Raw genomic sequence first — 21738 nt, forward strand, 5'->3', positions numbered from 1 at the left:
TGACAACAACAACAGCAACAACATATAAAGAATAACTTCTTTATTCTTCAAACCCTTCTTGCAGTGAATAATTTAGTCAGAATTTGCTCACATCTTAAAGGAACTGTTCTATATTTGCCTAGGTTAAGCTACTTTGGAGACTGTACTGCTCTCCTTAGATTTCCATAATGAAGTGCTACCAAGTTAATGGATTAAAACAAGACACAATTATTGTTTCACAGTTTTGGAGGTCGGGAATTAAATTGTATGGTGTCAGCAGGGCCATGTTCTCTCTGAAAGCTCTAAGGGCAGACCCTCTTTTGCTTCTTCTTAGAGTCTGGTTTTTGTTGTTAAGTGCTGTTGTGTTGGTTCCAGCTCATAGCAAACCTTGTATAGGGTTTCCAAGAAGTGTTGGGTGAGTTCCAAGGAATTTGTGGTTTGAACCGACTTTGTGATCCAGTGCTTTCTCCCACAGGACTTGAAGTATAAATAACAGTCTACCAGGTAGACAGAGTGGGGAGAACACTCTAACTTAAAGGTACATTATGTGCAAAGGCCCTGAGACATGAGAGAATCTATATTGGAAGCTACAAGTAAATGAGTGTTTCAGCATCAAGTGAATATGGGGAAGCGGGTAGACAGGTAGGTCAAGACATTTATATGACATATAAAGGAGTTGGTATTATATTGGAAGTGCAGATCCACTGAAGAATTTTGAGCAAGGAAATAACGACAGATTTATATACTAAAAAGAAACTTTCGCTGTCACATGTAAAATGCATTAGAAGGTAATGAGAAAGAAGGAGGGAGACAAACAAGGAGGCTACTAGAATAGTCTGATCATGCGATGATAAGTCAGTGAATTAGGACATGAAACAAGGGGTACAGCGTAATGAGAAAGGGATTAGGAAGTAGAATCGATAAGACTTGATTGGTTTATTAGTATTTTATCACTATCATTAACAAATGACCCCAAATTTATCAACTTAGAATTTTACAAATTTACTAATCTTACAAGTCAGAAATCAGACACCAGTCTCGCTGAACTAAACTCAAGGTCTCAGCAGACTGCACCCTTTTGGAGGCTCTAGGGGAGAAGTTGTTTCCTTGCTCAAATCAGGTTGTTGGCAGAATTCAGTTCCTTGCCTTTTCAGAACTGAGGTCCTCATTTCCTTGTTGGGTATCATCTGAAGCCCTCTCCTAGAGACCACCTACATTCCTTTACTCCTACCTCCCTTTGTCTATCTTCAGAACCAACAATGATAGATCAAGTTAGTTTCTTGTGTCACATCTCTTCTGGTTTCTAGAGTCTCTTGTTTTTGACTCCCTCTCTTCTGTGCTAAAAGACTCATGTGATTAAGTGAGGCCCATTCAGATAACCCCAAACAATCTATCCATCTCCAGCCTCTTAACCTTAACCTCATCAGCAAAATCCCTTTTGCCATGAAAGGTAAATATATTTATTGATTCTAAAGATTAGGATGTGGTCATCTTGGGAGAGTGAGGGAATATTATTCTACCTTCTACAACTGGTGTGGGAATATAGGGGTTAAGGAAGAATGTAGATTCGAGTTTTGTACTTCAGCAATGAGTGGAATGCACCTTTAGGATTGAAAGATGAGCTTGGATTTGAATATGCTAATTTCAAAATGTCTCTGAGAAGTCAAAATGGAACAATCTAGCAAGTAATTGGAGTCCTGGTGTGGCACTGTAGAATAAGCACTGGACTGCTAACTGCAAGTTTTGTGGTTCAAGCCCATCAGCTGCTCCTTGGAAACCCTATATAGGGTCACTGTGGTTCAGATCCAACTCGATGGCACTTAAAAACAATAAATAGTTGGATGCACTGGCCAAAAGGTAGAGAAGCAGGTAATGTAGATGAAGAAGTTGTCAATATTATAGGCGTGAAACTTCAGTGAGTGTGTAGAATGAGAAGAGAATAGGGCTAAGATTGGAATCCTGGGAATCAATAATATTTTAGGTGCATTAAGGGAAGAGATAATCACTAAAGAACTTGAAGTCTTACCTGCATGGTTTCTAGGGGTCTCTGTGCCTTTTGGCACGTATCTCCTTTTCTCTATCTGACCTATTAACATATTTTTTGTCTACCTGTGGTTTCTGTCTCCTAAATTGTCACCTGCACATTGCCCACCTAGGACTCTCTAGATTTTGTCTTGATATTGGATCTTTCAGCTTCAACTTCCTTTACTAAAGACCTTCGTTCTCTTAGTATTTTTCAGTTCAAAGTAAAACAAAACAACAACAAAACCTTCTAAGACAATCTGATTGGCCCAGGTTATCCTATGAGTCGTGTCATGGCATAGGTCACCAGACTGAATTAGGACCAGCTGTGGCTAGGTCAAGAAACCATGCTGGTCCAATCAACTGCTTCTCTATTTCAAGGACTAGAACGAATTCAATGAGATTGTTCAGCAAACAATTTTGTTTTATGGAGGTTTTGGGGGAAGAGGTTAACTTGAACTCCATTGTATTGGCTGGACCCAGGATTATAATGTCAAAATGGACCTGTCTTCACCATGTCCCTTTTCTCCATGCCTCACTCAGCCCTTACAGTGTCTATGTGTTGTTGTTGTTAGGTGCCATCGAGTCGGCACCGACTTAAGCCACTCATAGCATCAAATATAGCCTGATCCTGGGCTAACCATACAATTGTTGCCACACTTGAGCCCATTGATGCTGCCTCTTTGCCAGTCCATCTCGCTGGGGGTCTTCCTCTTTTTCTCTGACACTCCACCTTACCAAACATGATATCCTTCTCCAGTGACTGGTCCCTCCTGACAATATGTCCAAAGTATGAAAGACTAAGTTTGGCCATCCAAGGAGCACTCTGGCTACACTTCTTCCAACATAGATCTGTTGGTTCTTTTGGCAGCCCATAGTAGGGGACCATTTTTATGGGAATTGTATTTTAAGTCCAAACCACAGTACTAATATCAAGGCAGGCAAATGCAAATCAAATTTCATCATTTTCCTGAGTTAACAAATCTCTTTTCAACATTGCTTTGGTAGGTGTATAAATATTGTTCAGATGAGAGCTAGCTATTGAGAGTCCTAAGTCTTCCACTCACTCACCATTCACACACTCTTCACCCATACACACAGGAAAGTATACAACATACTGACCCTTACATCATGCTGAATATGCAGCATCTCCTCTCCTCTTGAGGACAGACCCCCTGGGCAGGATTGCAGTTTACATCTGTAGGGTAGACAGGAGCAAAAAATTATCATTATTGCTATTTGGTATTCTTTCTGGATTACAAGAGGTTTGGGATCTATATTGGTATTCCAAACACAGTCCTGTAAAGTCTTCAAATTCTGTTTGGTTTCAGTTACCCATAGATAACCATCTTTCCCAAGATCTCAATTTACTGAACCAAAATATGATGGACGGACTCCAGGAAAGGAAGGGCATCTACACTGTCTAAGTCAACTTCCTCTGTGTCTAGCTTCAAAGAACAGACTCCCTTATGTGGGCTACAAGTGGAACCACAGAGGACTGGGGGTGGCCTGGGTGAGCGATGATGTGTTGTTGCTCTCCCCTGTAACCTCTGTAGACCTTCAGACTGCAGGGTGGTTCATTCCTGCCAGTCTTTTCTGCTGAGAACCAGGGACTAGAAACAAAAAGGGTTAGAGTTCTCTACAGTATAGTGGACACTCTCCATTGATTTCTCCACTGGACCCTTGCCAGTGTGTTCTCTAATCAACAATGATCCTTTGCAGCAGAAGGACATCCCTCCATGTTAAACTGACGAGCCCACTAGTGTTTGTTCTTGTCAAGTTCTCTCACTCTGATGGTCTAATGTGAAACACTTGGCAGCTAACAGAAAGGTTGACAGTTTTGAACCCATTGGCAACTACACAGGAGAAAAGACCTAATGATCTGCTCCTGTAAAGGTTACAGCCTTGAAAGCCCTATGGGGCATTCTACTCCGTCCTGTAGCATCACTATGAATCAACTTGACAGCACACAACAACAGGAAGTCACTGTCTACTAATGGCTTTTGGCAATGATTGACTGCGTTGGGAGTGAATTAAGTCTTTTACACAGTAGATTAGCAGAATGAAATGAGAAGAAAATATGGCACAATCAAGGAAATAACAAGCCCTGGGTAGGGTTGTAGATGTAGAGGATCTAGGATATCTGTTCATGGAGAGATACAGAATGAAGGTCCACAGAGGACAGCTGCGACGCATGTCACGTACGCCCTCAAACAACTGTCAGTACGTACGAACAAGGCAGCTAAACTAGTATTGAGGGGGAAGTTTTGTGATGATATTTACATTATTTAAAAACATGCAAAGGGAAGAGTAAGGCAACTACTGCTGAGTGGAATGGATGAGATAAAGAAGAAGCCTCCAAAATAATTAAGGGACATAACTCAGCTACTGTTCTTTCTAACTGTGTGTACAGATAATGTTCCTTTTGGTCTTTGAATCAGAAAGATCTGAAGGACCAATACATGCTGTGGTGCAAGAAGTAAATCATGTATTTCCTCTCTTTCTCTTTCTCTTATCCCTTCCCACCTGCTCTTATGCTAGTAACAAAAGAATGATCAAACTTACCTTCTAAATTACTTAAGTTCTTTGAACCAGACATTTTTACACTTCTGTGATTTGGCGCATATTGTTTCTGAGAACTGAGATGGCTTCCCTTTCTTCTATCTTGAAAACTCCAATCCAAATCAATTTTTAGGGGCTAATTCAAGTTCATTTGTAAATATTTTGGAACTTCCAGATTGGATAAATTGTGCCTGAAGTATATTCCCACAAATATATGTGCTTCTATTATATCACCTACCAAATTGTGTTTCACTCTGAAATATTACCTGACTCAGTTAATAACTGAGTGCTTAAAGAAGATGAAAGTTTATTTATTTTTCCTGTAAAATAACTCTAGAGGGAAGCAGGCTAGAGTAATTAATGGTAGCTTCACAACGTCATCCACAGCTCATCTGTCAGTTTGCAGTACTGTGGTAGATTGCATGTTGCTATGATACTGGGAGCTATGCCATAAATATTTTAAATACAAACAGGGTCACCCATGGTTTCAGCTAAAGTTCCAGACTAAGACAGACTAGGAAGAAGGAGAGGAGGACTACTTCTGAATGTTTAACCACTGGAAACCTCTCAGCACCAGAATATTGAATATTGAAACATGATGAATAGCACCAGAATGTTGTCAGATATACTGCCAGAAGATGAGCCCCTCAGGTTGAAAGGCACTCAAAATACAACTGGGGAAGAGCTGCTTCCTCAAAATAGAGTTGACTGTAATGAGGAAACTGAAGCTCTGAGGACCTTCATTTGCTGATGGGACACAATTCAACATGAGGATAAACACCTATAAAAATCCATTAATAATCAGAACATAAAATTATGAAGTATGAATCTAGGAAAATTGGAAGTTGTCAAAAATGAAGTAGAATGCATAAAGATCAATATCCTAGGCATTAGTGAGCTGCAATGGCCTGGGGTTGGCCATTTTGAATCTGACAATCATGTGGTTTACTATGCTGGGAATGACAAAGAGGAATGGCACTATATTCATCATCAAAAAGAACATTTCAAGATTTACCTTGAAATACAACACTGTGATAATATAATATTGATACACCTACAAATAAACCAATTAATACAATTACTATTCAAATTTACACACCAATCACTAATGCCAGTGATGATGAAATTGAAGCATTTTACCAACTTCTTTAGTCTGAAATTAATCAACCATGCAATCAAGATGAGTTGATAATTACTGGTGATTGGAATGCAAAGGTTGGAAACAAAGAGGAAGGATTATTGTTGTTATTGTTAAGTGCTGTTGAGTTGGTTCTGACCTATAGTGACCTGGTATAGGGATTCTGAGGACTAGCTGGTGAGCTTGAACCACCGACTTTGCAGTTCAAAGTGACTTTGCAGTACAGTGAGTTAACCCATATCACTACAAATGTGGCCTTGGTGATAGAAATGATGCTGGAGATTACATGACAATATTCTGAAAGACCAATAACTTCATCATTGTAGACACCTTTTTTAAACAACATAAAAGAAGACTATATATATGGGCCTCACCAGATGGTACACGCAGAAATCAAATTCATTAAGTTTGTGGGATAAAATGGTGAAAAAGTTCAATATCATCACCCAAAGCAAGGCCAGGGAAGACTACGGAACAGACCATCAATTGCTCAGGATGAAGCTGAAGAAAATTATAACAAGTCCAGGAAAGCCAAAATATGATCTTAAACACATCCTACCTGAATTTAGAGATCATCTCAATTACAGAATTGATGCATCAGACACTAATGACTGAAGACCAGAAGAGCTGTGGGATGACATCAAGAACACCATGCAGGAAGAAAGCAAAAGATCATTAAGGATACAAGAAAGAAAAGACCAAAATGGATGTTGGAAGAGACTGTAAAACTTGCTTTCCAACATAAAGATGCTAAGCCAAATGGAAGAAATGAGGAGGTAAAAGATCTGATAAGAAAAATTTCAGGGCAGCTAAAAATACAAAGTCAAGCATTACAATGAAATGTGCAAAGTCCTGGAGTTAGAAAACTCGAAGAGAAGAATATTCTCAGCATTTCTCAAGCTGAAAAACTGAAGAAAATCTTCAAGCCTGAACTTGCAACATTGAAGGACTTTATGGGTCCTGGTGTGGCACTGTAGGATAAGCACCAGACCGTAAGGTCAGTTTGAATCGCAATGTCAGTGATTCAGACTCACCAGCTCCTCCTCAGAAACCCTCTATAGGGTCCCTATGAGTCAGAACCAAATTGACAGAACTTAACAATAGCAACAACAATGGGCAAAATATTGACTGATGCACAAAGCATTAAAAGAAGATGGAAAGACTATAGTCTTTGATAAAAAAAGAAATGGTCTTTGTTAAACCATTTCAAGAGGTAGCATATGATCAAGAGCCAATAGTACTAAATGAAGGAGTCCAAGGTACACTGAAGGCATTGACAAAGAACAATGTTCAGGTAATTGATGGAATACAAATTGAAGTATGGATGCAGCATTGGAGGCAGTCATTCATCTATGCCAACAAATTTTGGAAAAGAAATATCTGGCCAATGGATTGAAAGAGAGTCATATTTGTCCTAATTCCAAAGAAAGGTGACCCAATAGAATGTGAAATCATTTAATAATGTTATTAATGTCACATACAAATAAAATTTTTCTAAAGATAATTCTAAAACAGTTGCAACTGACAGGCAACTGACAGAGGTTCAAGCTGGATTCAGATGAGGTCATGGAATGAGGGATATCATTGTTGATGTCAGATGGATCTTGACTGAAAGCAAAGAATACCAGGAAGATGTTTGCCTGTGCTTTATTGACTATGCAAAGGCTTTTGACTGTGTGGATCATGACAAGCTATGGACAACATTGTAAAGAATTGGTATTCTAGAACACTTAATTGTGCTCATGAAGAATGTGTACCTAGACCAAGAGGCAGTTGTTCAAACAGAACAAGGGGACACTGAATGGTTTACAATCAGGGAAGGTGTACATCAGGGTCGTATTTTATCACCATATTTATTTAATCTGTATGCTGTGCAAAAAATCTGACAAACTGCATTATATGAAGAAGAATGTGGCATCAGGATTGGAGGAAGACTCATTAACAACCTGCGATATGTAGATGATACAACCTTGCTTGCTGAAAACAAATAGCACTTAAAGTAATTTCTGATGAAGATCAAAGTCCACATCCTTCAGTAAGGGTTGCTCTTCAATGAGAATAAAACAAAAATCCTCACAACTGGACCAATGGATAACATCATGATACTGGAGAAAAAGATTGAATTTGTGAAGTGCTTAATTTTGCTTGGATCCACTATTAACACTTGTGAACGCAGCAGTCAAGGAATTAAATGATATATTGCTTTAGGCAAATCTGCTGCACAAGACCTCTTTAAAGTGCTCACAAGCAAGGCGTCAGTTTGAGGATAAAGGTGCCCCTGATCCAAGCCATGATATTTTCAATAACCTCGTATGTACATGAAAGTTAGACAATGAACAATGAAGACAGTAGAAGAATTGGTGCATTTGAGTTATGGTATTAGAGAAGACTACTGAGAGTATCAATAGGAAGACTCATTAACAACCTGCGATATGCAGATGATATAACCTTGATCGCTGAAAGTGAAAAGGACTTGAAACATTTACTTATGAAGATCAAAGAGCACAGCCTTTGATTACATCTCAATGTCAAGAAAACAGAAATCCTCACCACTGGACCAATAAACAACATTCTTATCAATGGAGAAAAGATTGAAGTTGTCAAGGACTTCATTCTTCTTGGATCAACTATCAACACTCGTGGAAGCAGCAGTCAAGATATCAGACGATGTATTGCACTGGGCAAATCTGCTGCACAGGAACTTTTTAAAGTATTGAAGAGCAGAGATGTCAGCTTGAGGACTATGGTGAGCCTGACCCAAGCCATGGTGTTTTCAATAGCCTTATATGGATGCGAAAGTTGGACAGTGAATAAAGAAGATCGTAGAAGAATTGATGCCTTTGAGTGTGGTGTTGGAGGAGAATACTGAAAGTGCCATGGACTGCCAAAAGAACCAATAGATCTGTTTTGGAAGAAGTGCAGCCAGAGTGCTCCTTGGAGGCCAGGATGGCTAAGCTTCGTCTCTCATTCTTTGGACATATTGTCCAGAGGAAACAGTCGCTGGAGAAGGATGTCATGCTGGGTGGGATGGAGGATCAGAGAAAAAGAGGAAGACCCCTAACAAGATGGATTGGCCAGGTGGCATCATTGATGGTGTCAAGTGTGGCAGCGGTAGTGAGGTTGGCCCAGGATCGGACATTGTTTTGTTCTGTTCTGCATAGGGTCTCTATGAGTCGGTTCCAACTCAATGGCACCTGACAACAACAACAACAATTGAGAGTATCACAGACTGCCTGAAGAACCAACAAATCTGTGTTGGAAGAAGTATGCTCCTTAGAAGTCAGCATGTTGAGACTTCATCTCTCATACTTTGGGTATATTGTCAGGAGGCACCAGTCCCTGGAGAAAGACATCATGCTTGGTAAAGTGAAAAAGAGGAAAACTCCCAATGAGATGGATTGGCACTGTGGCAGCAGCAATGGGCTCAAGCATGGCAATGATTGTGAGGATGGCACAGGATGGGGCAGTGTTTCATTCTGTTGTGTGAATATGAGTCAGAATTCACTTGATGGTGAATATGAGTTGGAACTTACTTGATGTCACCTAACAACAACAGCATCACAATGTCATCACGCATCTAATTTTCTATGTACTTTCACATACTCAGCTCATAGTTTTTGTTTTTGTTTACCTCACCTCATGTCCCACATGGCTGATTGTGCCCCAGCCATCACATTTAAGTTCAAGGAAGCAGGAAGGGAGAAGAAAGATGACACATCTTCCTTTTAAGATATTTTTTTCAAATCTCACACAAGAATTTTAACCACAGCTAGTTGAAAGGAAATCTTGGAAATGTAGACCTTATTATGGTAGAAGTGTGCCAAATGAGAAATTGTACCAGAAGAAATGAATACTGGAAGGCAACTTGCAATCACATTTTCACATTCATTTCTGATAATTCTTGATGTTTCCTAGCTCATCTCTTTACCTATTGAAACGGAACCAACCATGGCTTTAGAAAGCAGTTAAAATTCAAGTAATGTAAAAGATCACATGTAATGGGCTTAAAATACAGACTCATGAAAATAATTGAAGATGTTTGAGATCAATTAGTCCAGGGAACTAATGAAACGTGTGGACATCAGGCTGCATGACTCTGAGACCAGAAGAACTAGATGGTGCCTGCTCTGAAAAGGGGTCACATTAGAAGCTCTTGGGTAGAATGGTTGAAAATTTAGAACAAAACCCCAAATTATATATGTCCTGGTGTGGCGCTGTGGGTTAGTGGCTCAACTGCAAAGCTGTTTGAACTGCAAAGTCGGCAAGCTCATCAGCTGCTCCTTAGAAACCCTGTACAGGGTCACTATGGATCGGAATCAACTTGATGGCACTTTAACAACTATATATATATATATATACTGGAGTTTTTAGTCAGAAAGAAAGGAATCTGATACTATGGCCCTTAATCACTCTTCAGGTCTGTAAAGTAACTTACCTTCGTGGCCCAATTTTCACTCAAGCAGTAGATAGGTATATAGTGGGGACAGCACTAGTAAGGTATGCTCACCATGGAATGGTCGATCATTCAAAACCAAAAGGGCAACATTTACCTAAGGACAAAGTTGAGAAGGGATGAGACGGTGGGTGGAATGGAAAGAGGATCCATGAGGAGGAAACAATGTTGCATGGAGGGGATTACAATCATTGAGATGAAACGAAGTGTATGATTCATTGAATGTAAAACTGATGATCTTCTCTGTAAACCTTTACTCAACTCACAATAAGAAAGTTTAACAAATATGGAATCAAAATTCAAACGTACAGAAATGTATCTTATCCATTTATTGAACTTAAATTTCCCTCTAAGCACCTATTCTGATTTGTGACTTAAATATATATATATATCTTGTCAAGTAAAGGTAATATAGTCACTTTGTTTAAGAACTGGATCTCTTTGGAGTGAATATCCAATCAAATTCAGGTCTCTTTCCTTCTGCTTCCTCCTGCCTTTGGTTACCTCAGATTCTTTCCAATGTTCCCTAGTTAGTTCTCATGGACCTTGATAGTTTTATCTCTGTCTCTCTTTCTACCTAAAAACTTCTTAGGTGTGGGCACTGATATGACTGTTTTGCTCTTTTCTGAGTGTATTACAGAAGTTGACACCAGAAACAATTAAAAATATGACTAATGAGTATAATTTAAATATATCATATAATTAATTCAAATAGTATTATACTGATCTGAAAATCCTCTAAAATTAAAAGTCTATTTCTCTAAAGCCCCTGTTGTTTGTTGTTAAGTGCCATTGAGTCTGTTCTAGCTCATAGTAACCCTGTATAGAGTTTTCAAGGGCAGCTGGTAAGCTTGAACCACTGACCTTGCCACTAGCACTATATTTATGGCTTTCTTATGGTGCTAGTAACAATAAGCTCTTAGTTATAGTTATTAGAGTTCTTGCCTTGCCCTTTTAACCCCTGAAGAGTATTCCTGATTAGGTGCTGGTAGAAAGCCTTGAACATAGTAGGACTTTAATCAATGAAAACGAATGAGTGAATGAATAGGTCTGGCACTACAATGAATGATTCCTGCTCAGGAAGAAACAGAGTGGATTTTATTAGAGCTATTTAGGATGCTATCAATCAAAACAAGCTGATATGTTGCTTTTAACTGAACTCTTTTTTCTTTTTCTAAAGAAAAAACCTTTTGTTTTTCAGAAATCCTCCACCTACTTTACTTCATCCAGAAAAATGGTGTAAGGAATTCAACCATTTTATTTCACAGTGAGTATTTCTTCTACTGAAAATTGCTTATCCAGCAAGGCCTTGAACAGTGATTGGAGAAAGCCAAGCTGTGGAATTTACTTGGCACTTGAAGTTGTTCTGCTACTAGCACGTTTGGACAGAGGATTTGTTCCAGTAAATGATGGAAGAAACCTGTGCAGAATCTGCAAAATGAGTTCCATTTGACCTTTGGCTATAATCAGTCCTCCCGATGATATGGGTCACATTTATCTGAGAATCTACTCTGTCTTAGGGCAAATATTTCACCTTTTCTTGTATAATGGAGGAGAAGAAAGGAGACTCAGCATCAAAATATCTGGCACTAACACTGAACAGAGAAGAAATAGAAGGCTGCACCCTCTGACAGAGGTTTTGGAAGTTGGAAGTTGGGCTTTGCTATAGGATTGGCGGTGTGAGAGCAGGGCACCAAATCCCAAGGTCATTGACAGGACAAAGGAAAGTCTTAGGCTTGGGGCACCAAGGTATGGAACTCCAAAAACCATGTGGGGCCATGTCTGACTTCTGCTGGCTTTACAAGGGGGAAAGAGAATCAGACTCAAAACCAGTCCAAGGCCAATTCCTTTGAAATGGAGGTCAGACATGCCTCTATCTTACATCCTTCTTTACCCTATTCTGATGTCAACCATCTCTCCCACAGCACTCTCTGCTTCACATCTGGGTTCAATAATCCATTTCAGTGGCCACCCAGAACTCATAACAGTACTCATAATTGTGGGGTTTATTAGGGAAGTGCACAGGGTACAATTCAGAAACAGCTGAGAATGCAGCAGTTCTTCAGTCAGGAACGCTTCTTTTCTGCAAACACGCCTCATTCTTGTTTTCAGTTTCTCAGCCATGTGGCCCCATGGCCACTGCCTTGCTCAGACAAATGTTGCAAAGCTCTTTTAGTGAATGTATGAATGCCCACAGGACACATTCTGCAAGCCAGTCTCTTGCCCATAGGCACTCAACTTTACTAAGTCTATGAGCCTAGAGCCTGCAGTGGCTCTGTCTTTCCATGCCACTGCCTCTGCCATTGTTTCTGCTTTCACCACTTTTCTAGGTAGGGATCTCATGCTCCATTCATGCTCCTTCTTCTTAATGGTCCTGGAATCATCGGTTCCTACTTCTGAGATGGCTCCTTTTAAACCTAGCTGAATGGTATAATTAACCAATCCCAGCTTTAGAGTCCTATACACCTTATTTGCATGGTCCCACCCAATCACTCTACCTCAAGGTCAGTTTGAACAAAAAAGTCAGCAGTTCAAGCTCACCAGTCATCCTCAGAAACCCTATACAGGGTCACTATGAGTCAGAACCAACTTGATGCTACTTAACGACAACAAAAAACCCAATCACTTGGTGGGAATCAAAAAGACTTTGGATAGAAAAGCCATAACAAGTAAATTCAAGGTACCACAGTAACCTTAGCCAAGGCTCAAGATGGGAGGTGTGATGTGAGTGATGTCATCAGAAACTTGGCAAGCTTTTGACCTGGAGAGAGGAGCACACTGATCCCAAATCTGAAGATGATGCTCAATGCATAGGAGGGGGCTCAGTAGCCCCAGACCAGGGGACTAGAGAACTGTAGAAGCAGGAATGGAGAGCAGGCACTACAAATAATACCCAGATAAAGGAGCTTCAAAAAGGTGCCCAGAGTCTAATCTATTAGAGTGTTAAGGAGTCATAAGGGGTGAAAAAAAGGGCCCAAAATGGCTCATAAACAGGAGGGAGGAAAGACACAAAGTTCTCTAACTTACCCATATGTTGCAGACTTGACTTCTACAAAGTGGTAGAGCAATGAATCGCACTGGGTCTCTTAGTCACTTTACTTAATCAATGACAATACACATCAACAATTCCTTAGCCACAATTCCAAAACCCAAAGAGCTCTGTAAATGAAAGATTTTTCGTGTTTAACCTTGAGTCATTTAGCAGTAAAATTTAACCTTAAATGAACTCATTTGGTGGCAACACATGATAAGAACTGAAGGAGGCTATTTACAGTCATTATTGATCTCACTTAGTGTGAATATTCATGTATTTCACTGCAGATATATTACTGTGCTTGATTACAGTGTGCTGCCCCAGATCCTTCTGAAGTTGTTGTATAATATACAGTAAGTGCACCAGTTTACCCTTTCTAAAACTTGATGAAGTCTGAATTCCAAAACTTGATCCCAGGGATTTTGTATATAAAATGACAGACTTGGTTTTCATTTCCATTTTGAGTGCAACATAGTTCAAGTTCCCTGAAATGGTTTGCTTGTTCATTCCTTCCTGGACTTGTGTCATCTTCCTCAGGAGGGAGGAATCGTGAAGAGTTCAAAGAACTCTATCAAGAAAGACTAAGTTAGAACATGATTGCAAAGTTCAAGGCTAGGGGATCGAGGAAATTTCCTTGCCCCTCCAGTTCCACTCCAATATGTCGGCAATGACTGCAGAATGCTCCAAGAATAAGTCAAGAGTGATGCTGGCAGGTGATGCTGAGAGGAACAGATACTTCAGGAGGGATGATGTCCATAGATGCACAAAGGGAGAGCTTCTTTCCACAGGATTGCTGAAGACACTGTGGTGGCTTAAGAAACACATTTGAGAACACCTGGGAAAGAATCTGGGGGCTAAGGTCCCAGTGATTTTACTGGTAGTCCCTGTATCCAAATAGTTTTGCTTTTCACTCTGTTGCTGCGCACAGATGCCCTTGATTGGCCTTCTCTAAGCTGTTGGCCTAGAAAAATCCATTAGATATTCAAGAATATGCCTCTCCATACCAAACTCTCCTAGTGCCTCTAAAATGTGACTTGACTCTTAAAAGTTTGGCTTATGAATACTTTCAAGAGTATGCTTGTTTCCTTAAACCAAGTACAGTATTGCTCAGATGGATTTGGGAAACATTAAGACTTTTTAGGGTTACACACAGTTAAGAAATTTCACTCTATATTCTATTTCTTCTTATAGCAAATGCCATGTTGTTGTTGTTGTTAGGTGCCATCGAGTCAGTTCTGACTTACAGAAACCCTGTACACAACAGAATGAAACACTGCCTGGCCTTGTACCATCTTCACAGTTGTTAAGTTTGAGCCCATTGCTGTTTGCACTGTATAAGTCCAACTCATTGGGGGTCTTCCTCTTTTTCACTGACCCCCCCTCCACTTTTCCAAGCGTAATGTCCTTTGCCTATAAATGTCATTATAGGCAAACTGAACTCTGTAATTTTTTTTTTTTTTTAGAGATTTAAGTTATCAAAACTTTATTTTACCTAGATCCACAATCAATGCTCATGGAAGCAATAGCCAAGAAGTCAAATGGCTTATTGCAATAGATAAATCTGCAGCAAAAGGCCTCTTTATAAAGTGTTAAAAAGCAAAGATGTCAGTTTCAGGGCTAAGGTTCTCCTGACACAAACCATGGTATTTTTAGTTGTCACTAAAAATCCAAATTGGTGGTTGTGTGGATCTCTGAGGCTAAAAATCTTTGCAGGAGCAGAAAGCCTCACCTTTTACCAACCTCGTATACATGGAGAAGTTAGACAGTGAATAAGGAAGGTCCATAGAAATCAATGCATTAGAATGATAGTGTTGGTGAAGAATATTGAAAGTGCCATGGACTGCCAGAAGAACAAACCAATCTGTCTTTGAAGAGGTCCAGCTAGAATGCTCCTTAGAAGGGAAGACGGCGAGATTGCTTCTCTCTCTTTTTTTAATGGTTTATTGTGAATTATGTGATAGTTTACATGGGAGGACATCAGCTTCACAATGATCCTGTTGTATATCGTTTCCTTGCCACGGTTACAATCAACTCTATAATTTTTTCCTATTGATGTTATTATGTTGTTATTGTTATGTGCCATCAAGTCAGTTCTGACCCATAGCGACCCTGTACAGAGTTTCCCAGGCTGTAAATCTTTACAGGAACACAAAGCCTCATCTTTCTCCCGTGGAGCGGCTGGTAGTTTCGAACTGCTGACCTTGCGCTTCACAGCCCGATTCGTAACCACTATGCTACCAGAGCTCCTTTATATAGGCAAATGGAAAAAAAAACCTGTGTATTTTCCTAATTTTGAGAATTCCAGATGCACTAATTCTGAGCTCCTTTAGATTTAGAAAGAACTTGAGTGTTAATTGTAGTTGTTAAGTGCCATTGGGTGGGCTCCAACTGATAGCAACCCTGTATAGGGTTTCTGAGGAGCAGCTGATGAGTTTGAACCACCGACTTCATGGTTCAAACCGACCTTTCAGTCCAGCGCATTATTCTGTAGTGTCTCACCAGGACTTCTGGATGCTAATAGTAACAGCGATAAAACCCAAACCAGTTGTTTACAAGTCGACTCCAAATCATAGCGATTCTAACTCATAGCAGAACTGTGCTCCAGAGGATTTTTAATGGCTGATGTTTTTTTAAAAACAAGACCACCAGGCCTTTCCTGCCAGGATGCCTGAGAACTTAGCTGTTTGTGCTGCAGAAAACTATGCCTTAAAGTAAACATACTGTTGAGAGCAAAGCAAAATGGATTTATAAGCATTTTGTTGAAACTGCAGGGAGTGGAATTCTGAAAGGTTTCCAATGAACCAAGGAAGGTAAATGAAAGTTAAACGATTATGTGCTTTATTACTAATTAAAAATATGAAAAACATCAATCTCTTATTTGTTTAATGAGTTGTCTTCATTGTTTTTAAATTAGTGAAACTATTATGCAGAATAGGTAGACACCGGTTTTTTTCTGCCCTCAGGCCCCTAATCTTATTTTCTTACCTCAACCAAGAATTCTTGTGCAAGATTTTTAGGAACATAATTCATGAGACTGGGGATTGATTATTATATTTTATTTTTTCATGTAGAAACCTGCCCACTATTTCCAAATAATATCATTTCTATTTTGTAGAGGATCTGCCTCACGTAGGATGCCATTACTCACCCTATTGAGTATGATTTCATTGTATTTATTCAAATTTCAAATGAAATGTAAACATTGACACTCACTGGGTTAGAAATGTCTATCCAAAGAGAGAGCCTTGGTTTACTTTTATACTTAACTTTGCGCATTTGGGAGAAAAGGGGAAACAGGATAGAGGATTAAAACCTTCAGATTAGGAATTCTTCTTTATGGTAGGGGCAGGGGTGAGGAAGATGATTATCAGGGAGTTTCAGAAAAAGTGGGTTTTGCCTGGATTATTAATATAATTCCGTGTGGACCAAGCAACAGTGTATTCTAATAAAGTAAACCAAATTAACTCTCTTTTAAGAATTAATTATTGTAATTGTTAAGTGTCATCGAGTCAAGTCAGACTCACAGTGATGCTGTATAGAGTTTCCAAGTAGCGTCTGGTGGGTTTGAACCACTGACCTTAAGGTTAGAAGTCCAGTGCTTCTCCTACAGCACCGTACCAGGACTCCCGAGTTAACAGGAATAGAAATGTCTTTAAGGACCCCAGTGGTACAAATGGTTAAGTACTTGGTAACAAAAAGTTGATGGTTCAAACCCAACCAACAGTTCTACAGCAGAAAGACTTTAGTGATCTGCCCTATGGGACAGTTCTACTCTGACACATGCGGTCACTATGATACAACAGCACCTAATAATAACAGTTTTTAAAATCTTTTTAAAACCTTGATACCTTGTCCCCATGTGGCTGCTGTACTATAAAAGAGTCAATTCAATAGTTTCAGTTTTACTTGGTCCTCTTGGTCCTGCTAGTCACCACTGACCAAAGGCCCTGTATGGTTTCTTGGTTGTTGTAATGGGATGAAGGAGTTGGCTAATGCTTTGAACTGGTTCATTCAAGTTCCAGAATCACCTGGGGTTCTGTAAAAATTACCTGAGAATCTTGTTATAAGTAGATTCGGATTCAGTATATTTGGGATAGTGGTGGTGACGGTGTGCCTTTGAGTTGGTTCTCACTCATAACGACCCTGTATAGGGTTTCCAAGGCTGTAAATCTTTACAGGAGCAGATAGTCTTATCTTTGTCCCTTGGAGTATCGGGTGGACTCACACTGCTGACCTTGCAGTTAACAGCCCAAAACATAGTCCACTATGCTACCCAGGCTCCTGTATTTGGGATAGAAATGCAAATTCTCAGCAAGAGAGTAAACAGAAATGAACCATTTAAAACCCTGGAATTAACTTGCTGCAGCCTAGTGATAAGAGCTCTGTGGACAGGGACAGGCACAGGACATGTGTGCCTGTGAGAGAAAGAATGTGTGTGTGAGAGAGCACTAGATCAAGATCAATATCGAGAGAGAATGAGAGGGAGAGAGAAAGGAAAAAAGTGGGACAGCTTACTGTTTTCAGATTTGTGTCTAGCCTCCTTAATTCATAGAAGGTAGGAGAGATGTGGGTAGAGGAACAGTGATGGCTCAGTGGTAGAGTCCTCACCTTCCATTCAGGAGACCCAGGTTCAATTCCCAGCCAAGGCACCGCATGCACCTCCACCACCCATCTGTCAGTGGAAGCTTGTGTGTTGCTGTGATGCTGAACAGGTTTCAGCAGAGCTTCCAAATTAATATTGGCTAGGAATAAAGACCTAGAGATCTGAAAAATCAGCTAATGAAAACCTTATATATATCACAATAATCTAATCCTTAAAGCTCATGAAGATGGCGTAGGATGTAGTAGGATTTTGTTCCCTTGTGGATGGGGTCACTATGGAGCCTACAACACACAGGAGCCTACAACAACAGCAACAGCAGAGATGTTGAGCTTAGAGATCCTATTTGTAAACTTGCACCTTAGTTATCTAGTGCTGCTAAATTTAAAGAATAAACTTTCAGTTTAAAGAATAAACTGAAATTTATTCTTTCACATTTTAGGAGGCTAGAAGTCCAAATTCAGGGTGCCAACTCTAGAAGAAGGCTCTCTCTCATCATCAGCTTTGTGGGGAGGTCCCTGTCTCTTTTCACTGTCTGCGGCCTGGAAGTGGTTTGCTGTAGCCAAGTGATAACACCTGTGTAGACAGAGGGCAGGGGACAGGTATTCCTTGGTATCTCCATGGGTCTTGGACTCAATCTTCCACGGGGTCTAGGAGATTCTCAACACAGATCCAAAGGACGAGCTCCACTCCTACCTCTTCTTTCCAGGTGGCATTGGGCTCCTTATTTCTCAGTTTGCTTCTCTCTCCTTTTATCTCTTTTAAGATAAAAGGTGATGTAGGCCTGGCATGACACTGTAGGATATGCATTGAACTGCGAACCACAAGGTCAGTGACTCAAACCCCCCAGTAGCTTCTCGGACACCCTGTATAAGGTTGCTATGAGTTGGACTTTACTCGACAGCACTTAACAACAACAACGACAACAGCAAAGCCACACCCCAGGAAAAGTCCCCTTACTTTGGATGAAGGCTGTGAACTGAGTAAGACTGTTGCATCCAACCCTAATTTCCTTAAAACTGATTGATAGACCACATCAGATCACCTAACGGATGATTACATAATTGCCAAATTACATCATTACATAACTGCCAAGCTATTGACAATCATGGCCCTGCCAAGTTTACACATGTTTTTTGGGGGTGCATAATTCAATCCATGGCAGCCTGTTTGGGGTTTTAAAAAAGAAAGCATTAGCCTCTGTTGTGAACCTTTGGTTGTTAATGGTAATTGACTCATTTATATGTGTTAGTTATGCATTTGTCAGAGCTTGACTCCTGACAGCTTAGTTATGAGAGAATAAAAGTGATGCTCACATAAAGCCTGCACTGCTTGTTTTCCATATGCTAGAGCCCTGCCTGGTGGGGTTTTTTGTCAGCTCCTTAATGTGTGGTGGGCTTTGTAGCAATTGCTTTCATTATCAGCTCTTTCCCCTATGACTAACAGTATTTGCATAACAAGTTTATCTGGTTCAAGTACCAGCCAGCCTTCTGCTTTGTGACAAGGACCCTTCAGAAGTTGTCTTTTGATAAGATAACAATAATTTCCTTTTGCCAACTTCACTTTCGTCCTAATGGATATCACAATGAATGGACAGTTACATATTCCTTATAAACAGAAACTCAGGCCTGGAATATTTGCTTTCTTTCTCTGTTTGAAGATTTATGAAGCTGGCCATTTGGGAGTGATTGTGTTCGCTCTCTTTTTTTAAATTATATTATTTTTATTGTGACTTGAATGACAGTTTACAGCACAGATCATCAGTCCCATATTCAATAAATCTCATGCTTCATGTCATTACAATGATTGCCATCCCTTCTACGTACAGTTAACAGTATTTACCGCTATTCACTTTAACTCTTGCAATTCACTGTGTCTTCCATTACCTTCATCTTTCCTGTGTCAACCTCCCTTTTGTTGTATATTGCTTTCCCTCAAACCCAAATTAACTTGTGTCTACCAACCATCACTCATCTGTCAGTTTGTTGTAATGTGGTGGCTTTTGAGTTGCTGTGATTCTGAAAGCTATGTCACCAGGATTTTAATACCAGCAGGGTGAGCCATTGTGGACAGGTTTCAGATGAGCTTCCAGAGGAAGACTGACTAGGAAGAAGGAGTGACAAACTACTTCTGAATATTTAGTCACTGCAACTTTATGAATAACAGAGAAACACTGTCAGATATAGTGCCAGTAAATGAGCCCTTCAAGGTTGGAAGATACTCAAAATGCAACTGGAGAAGAGCTGCCTCCTAAAAGTAGAGTTGATCTTGATGATGTGAAGGGAGTAAAGCCCATGGGAGAAAAGACCGCGGGACCTTCATTTGCTGATGGGGCACAACTCAAAATGAAGAGAAACAGCTGTAAACATCCATTAAAAATTGGAGCATGGAATGTACTAATTATGGATCTGGGAAAATCTGAAGTTGTCAAAAATGAAATGGAATGCATAAACATCAATATCTTAGGCATTAGTTAGCTGAAATAGACTGGTATTGGCCATTTTGAATCTGATGACCACATCTTTTACTATGCCGAAAATGACTAATTGAAAAGGAATGGTGTTACATTCATTGTCAAAAAGAACATATCCAGATCAGTCATGAGGTACTACGCTGTCTGTGATAGGATAATATCCATGAGCCTACAGGGAAGACCAGTTAATACCACTATTATTCAAATGTATGCACCAACCACTAAAGCCAGTGAAGATGACATAGAAGAATCCTACTAACCTCTTCAATCGGAAATTGATCTAATATGCAATCAAGATATATTGATCATTACTGGTGATTGGAATGAAAAGGTTGGGAGCAAAGAGGAAGGATCAGTAGCTGGAAAATATGGCCTTGGTGATAGAAATGATGCTAGCGAACGCATGATAGAATTCTGTGAATAATCAATGATTTATTCACTTCAAATACCTTCTTTAGACAACATAAGAGACGACTATACACATGGACCTCACCAGATGGAATACATAGAAATCAAATTGACTGCATCTGTGGAAACAGACGATGGAGAAGCTCTATATCATCAGTGAAAACAAAGCCAGGTACAGACTGCAGAACTGACCATCAATTACTCATATGCAAATTCAAACTGAAGCTGAAGAAAGTGACCTTGAATATATCCCACCTGAATTTAGAGATCATCTAAAGAACAGATTTGATACATTAAATACTAAAGACCAAAGACCAGAAGAGTTGTGGGATGACATCAAGAACATCATACATGGAGAAAGCAAAAAGCCATTAAGAAGACAAGAAAGAAGGAAAAGGTAAATGGATGTCAGAAGAGACACTGAAACTTGCTCTCCAGCGTAGAGATGCTCAAGCAAATGGAAGAAATAAGGAGGCCCAACAGCTGAAGTGGTTACGAATTGGGCTGCGAACCTTAAAGTCAGCGGTTCGAAACTACCAGCTGCACCGTGGGAGAAAGATGAGGCTTTCTACCCCCGTAAAGATTTACACCCTCAGAAACCCTATACAGGGTCGCTATGGGTCGGAACCGACTCGATGGCACATAACAACAACAACAACAACAGCTGAACAGAAAGTTTCAAAGATCAGCTCAAGAACATAAGCCAAATACTGCAACAAAATGTGCAAAGATCTGGAATCAGAAAACCAAAAAGAAAGAACACACTCAGCATTTCTTAAGCTGGGGGAACTGAAGAAAAAATTCAAGACTCGACTTTCGTTATTGAAGGTTCTCTGGGTAAATTATAGAATGATGCAGAAAGCATCAAGAGAAGATTGAAGGAATACACAGAGTCACTGTACCAAAAGGAAATGGTTAACATTCAACCGTTTAAAGAACTAGCATATGATCAAGAGCCAATGATCCTGAAGAAGGAAGTCCAAGGTGCATTGAAGGAATTGGCAAAGAACAAGACACCAGGAATTGATGGAATAAAAATTGAAATCTTTCAAGAAAGTGAGGCGGCACA

At 39.9% G+C, this 21738-nt stretch overlaps 1 protein-coding gene across 1 annotated transcript in view; it reads left to right on the forward strand.

The window, feature by feature from the left end:
- The first annotated feature begins 601 nt into the window (after nt 1-601).
- Nucleotides 602-21738, forward strand: part of MYO3B (myosin IIIB) — a 481549-nt gene continuing 460412 nt past the window's right edge. Inside the window, exons 1-2 of the mRNA XM_006866691.1 lie at nt 602-621; nt 11356-11421. Coding sequence (XP_006866753.1) covers nt 602-621; nt 11356-11421 — 86 coding nt within the window. The remainder of the gene's footprint in view (nt 622-11355; nt 11422-21738) is intronic.

The sequence above is a fragment of the Chrysochloris asiatica genome, unplaced genomic scaffold, assembly GCF_000296735.1.
Source record: "Chrysochloris asiatica unplaced genomic scaffold, ChrAsi1.0 scaffold00094, whole genome shotgun sequence".
NCBI lineage: Eukaryota > Metazoa > Chordata > Mammalia > Afrosoricida > Chrysochloridae > Chrysochloris > Chrysochloris asiatica.